The following is a 3,315-nucleotide window of genomic DNA, read 5'->3' as shown; positions in this document are numbered from 1 at the left end:
TCTAGTAACCAACAAAGCCTTCCAGTTTCGATCGTTTTCACAGGTTCGACCGCTCGTATCAGCAAGAAATGCAGACGAGAACACTGACTTACCATGCGAAATGAGGCGCCAACGTCAGTCTGTTGGTAACGGTGATTACTGACGTCAGTAATGACTAGTTCAGAGCCTCATACTGTGAGCCTGCGGCCGGTTCCAGAACCACTGCCTATATGTTGCGTCAGCCTGACGCCGTCAGGGATACCTATCCGTTTGTTTTGGAGTATGCTTAGCATACTATGCTACGTTTATACTCCACCGTGTTATGCTTGTGGGAATGCAGCATTTCCCGCTCGAATATATTGATCATGATGCGAACTTCACATTGCGAAGTGCCATGCAATAACTGAAAGTTTCAGTTCGAAAGTTTCGGGCCGAAACCGCAAGCTGGGCCTTCGCCTTCGTCTACCTGTCGCCATTCGTTCAGTGCCGCATCCCCAAAGTAAGATTGGACTGGAAGTGAACCACGCAGCGATGCTTTCAGCTTAGTGGCGACCTTACCTCATCATGTGGCCGACGGCCTCCTATCAAGATTTGTTACCATCAAGCAATATGCAGTGAGCAAAGATGTTATCTATAGGCTCCGCAATGGTGGATTATTACAAAAGGAGGTTGATGTCGCCCAAGGTCTCGAGAATATTGCACTCTTACGGCGGAGAACCACATACGATAATGTTCTCACGAGATGCCGTAACTCGTTATATCGTTACGGCGAGGATCTTAACAACCTCCCCAGTGCCGAGGAAGCTATACGGTATAGCCTATACCCAAACCTGTGTATGGGATGTCGTACTATATCTTGAGAACATGTTTCATAAAAGATTTCAATATAAATCGATAGAGTCTATGCCGCGAGCTAGCGGGTTAGACAGTCGACGGCCCAAACGGGATCTTGAGTATCGACCATACCAGGCGCGTATGTAAGCGCATCAACGCTACCCACAACAGTGGCTACATCGTGGCACTTATAAACGGTATGGGGTTGGTTATGAATATGGTGGTAATGAGCAGCACTAGCCTCAGCCAGCTGAAGGATCTATTCATGGGCCTCAAAGGTCGTATATCAATCACCCCTGGTGGATCATTGACAGTGTCCGCTGATAACTGCTGCTGTGGACAGCAGTCGGAAACACTGAAAGACCTGATCTCCGAAGGATGCGGCATCTCCAAGCATCTAATAACTACTCAGTTGGACGGCTTCCACGCCTGTATGCGGCTGGTGAGGTCTTGTGATCCTCGCTGTCCTATGTTCTGCCAGTTCGCGAGGGACTTATCAAAGGCTATGTACATGGTATCAACCGGGGACCTGGAATCACTGCGTGCTTCTCGAGCACAGCGTGGTCACAAAAATCCCCCCTCGAAGGAGGAGCTGCGACGGTCAGTTAAAAGATGTATATCCGCTCCTCCCGTCTTGAGAGAGAGAATCACCCAAGTTGCTCATACGTACTATGAGATCGACAAGCAGGTGGAGAAACAGCGCAGTGGGAAAGAAGATCTGAAGTCGCGAGCTCTCCTTACAAGCTCATTCTGGCCGTCCTTGGCGGGTCTCCTGGGCCATGTGGATCGGAACTGCCTGAGCGATGGTAAGCCGGACGTTTATGTCCGAGATAGCAACGGCAACTTGATCTGGAGGCGTGGCAGTTCGAAATCGGAAGCGAGACATAGTAGCCTATTACGAGATTTCTTCTGTCTGTCGCGCATTTCTGCCGACTATGTAGATGCCAAACTGCTCTGGAGAGTATGCTACAGCAATCGCTCCCTATTGCACGAGTTGACCTCAGTCAAAACGATGCCCATACCGTTCTCCGCTCGTGAAGTTAGCTGGGCCTGTTCCGACTCTTCCCAGATCCACGTGGTCTTCGGGGACAGTCCTGTGGTTTTCGGTAGCGAGTACCTCCGCAAACAGGACTCTAAGCTTCCTGATTCGGTATTCCAACAATGGTGTGATGATGACGGAGACGAGGGCGATGAGGGTCTAATCTTAGCCGGTGAAGACGACCTCGGTATTGATGTCTATCGACAAGTCACTAATTTCGAAGATATCGATGTGAATGATGATGGTGATATTGTTGTCGATGGGACACCTAGTAGTAGTGGCATTGCCGATGGTGAGGAATTTGTGGCTCTGTGTAACTCACCACGGAACAAAAAACATTTGCAGATTAGTGGTGTGAGGTCGAGAATAATATCTATTCCCTTGGATGGTTGGACTGATCTAGTGAAGCAGAAGATTAATGACATAGTCGCATCCATGCCTCGGGATCATGTGCGTGAGGAGTTCGTATTGCAGCAGTATGATCGGATGATACTCGATGAGATCAACAGTGCTATGAAGAATGAGGTGGAGGCCGTACCGCTTCATAGGATCTCATTTAATGACCTCAAAGCTTACCTATCCAAGCTGAGGAATTACGAAACGGCCTCGGCGAGCACGATCCAAGGCATGGAGGCGCTCACTCGTCTGCGAGTGTCCCTCGATGGGGACGCAATCCACAAACCTCCTGCTAACCCGGCGATCATCGAGGGAGCAGGTGGCCCACCATCGCCTGTTCCCAAGCCGGTCATAACTGACCAGTTGCGACGCCAAGGCCATGGTACCTCTGTTCCTGCTTCTGCTGCCAAGCCGGGGTTCTCCGCGACGTCCAGTGGGAACGGTCAAGCTAAAGAGAACCGGAAGTCTAATATGATCTGCCGCTGGTGTCATATTCCTCTTTCAACGAGGGAATTCAACATGTACATTGATGACGGCAGCCGCTATGGTCGATGCCCGTGTGCCCCATTGCCTGATACGCTGACCGAGAAGGCAAAACTATACGCCCAAGAGCGAGTGAAATCTCTAGTAGTTGAGGATATCCGTGGGAAAGGTCGAAGATGCGGTATATGTATGTTGCCTATGATCAGCAGTATTATGGATATGACGACTGGACAGTTTCTGCCGGACCATGAACGCTTTTATGACTCGGAGAAGCGTTCGGTATGGTACTGCCCCGTTCGACAAAACCTGGACGCAGGGGGTTCTGCAGGACTTGAGGAATCTCAAGGTGCGGCGGTGGGAAGGAGCAACAAGAGAAGAAAAACCAGAATAAAAGGAGAAGATATCATGGTGAGAACAGTGGGGATAGTAATAATGAATTATTCCTTTTTAGAGAATAATGGATAGCAAATTTTGGACGAGAATGCAGCCATTTCAATCATGCTTAATGTTGTTGGGTTGAGTAAATTCGGTCTCGCACCTTCGATTCCTTTCCCTTTTCTCTTTTTTCTCTTTCTCTCTTCCTT

The 3,315-nt window shown here is 49.3% G+C and overlaps 1 protein-coding gene across 1 annotated transcript in view; it reads left to right on the top strand.

The window, feature by feature from the left end:
- Nucleotides 1-1,825: 1,825 nt before the first annotated feature.
- Pmar_PMAR008708 (hypothetical protein) overlaps nucleotides 1,826-3,315 on the top strand; it is a gene marked incomplete at both ends in the record, with an annotated part of 2,037 nt that continues 547 nt past the window's right edge. Inside the window, one exon of the mRNA XM_002777728.1 lies at nucleotides 1,826-3,010. Coding sequence (XP_002777774.1) covers nucleotides 1,826-3,010 — 1,185 coding nt within the window. The remainder of the gene's footprint in view (nucleotides 3,011-3,315) is intronic.

Source organism: Perkinsus marinus (assembly GCF_000006405.1).
Source record: "Perkinsus marinus ATCC 50983 genomic scaffold scf_1104296951054, whole genome shotgun sequence".
NCBI lineage: Eukaryota > Perkinsozoa > Perkinsida > Perkinsidae > Perkinsus > Perkinsus marinus.
This window is presented reverse-complemented; position numbering and strand designations above follow the sequence as displayed.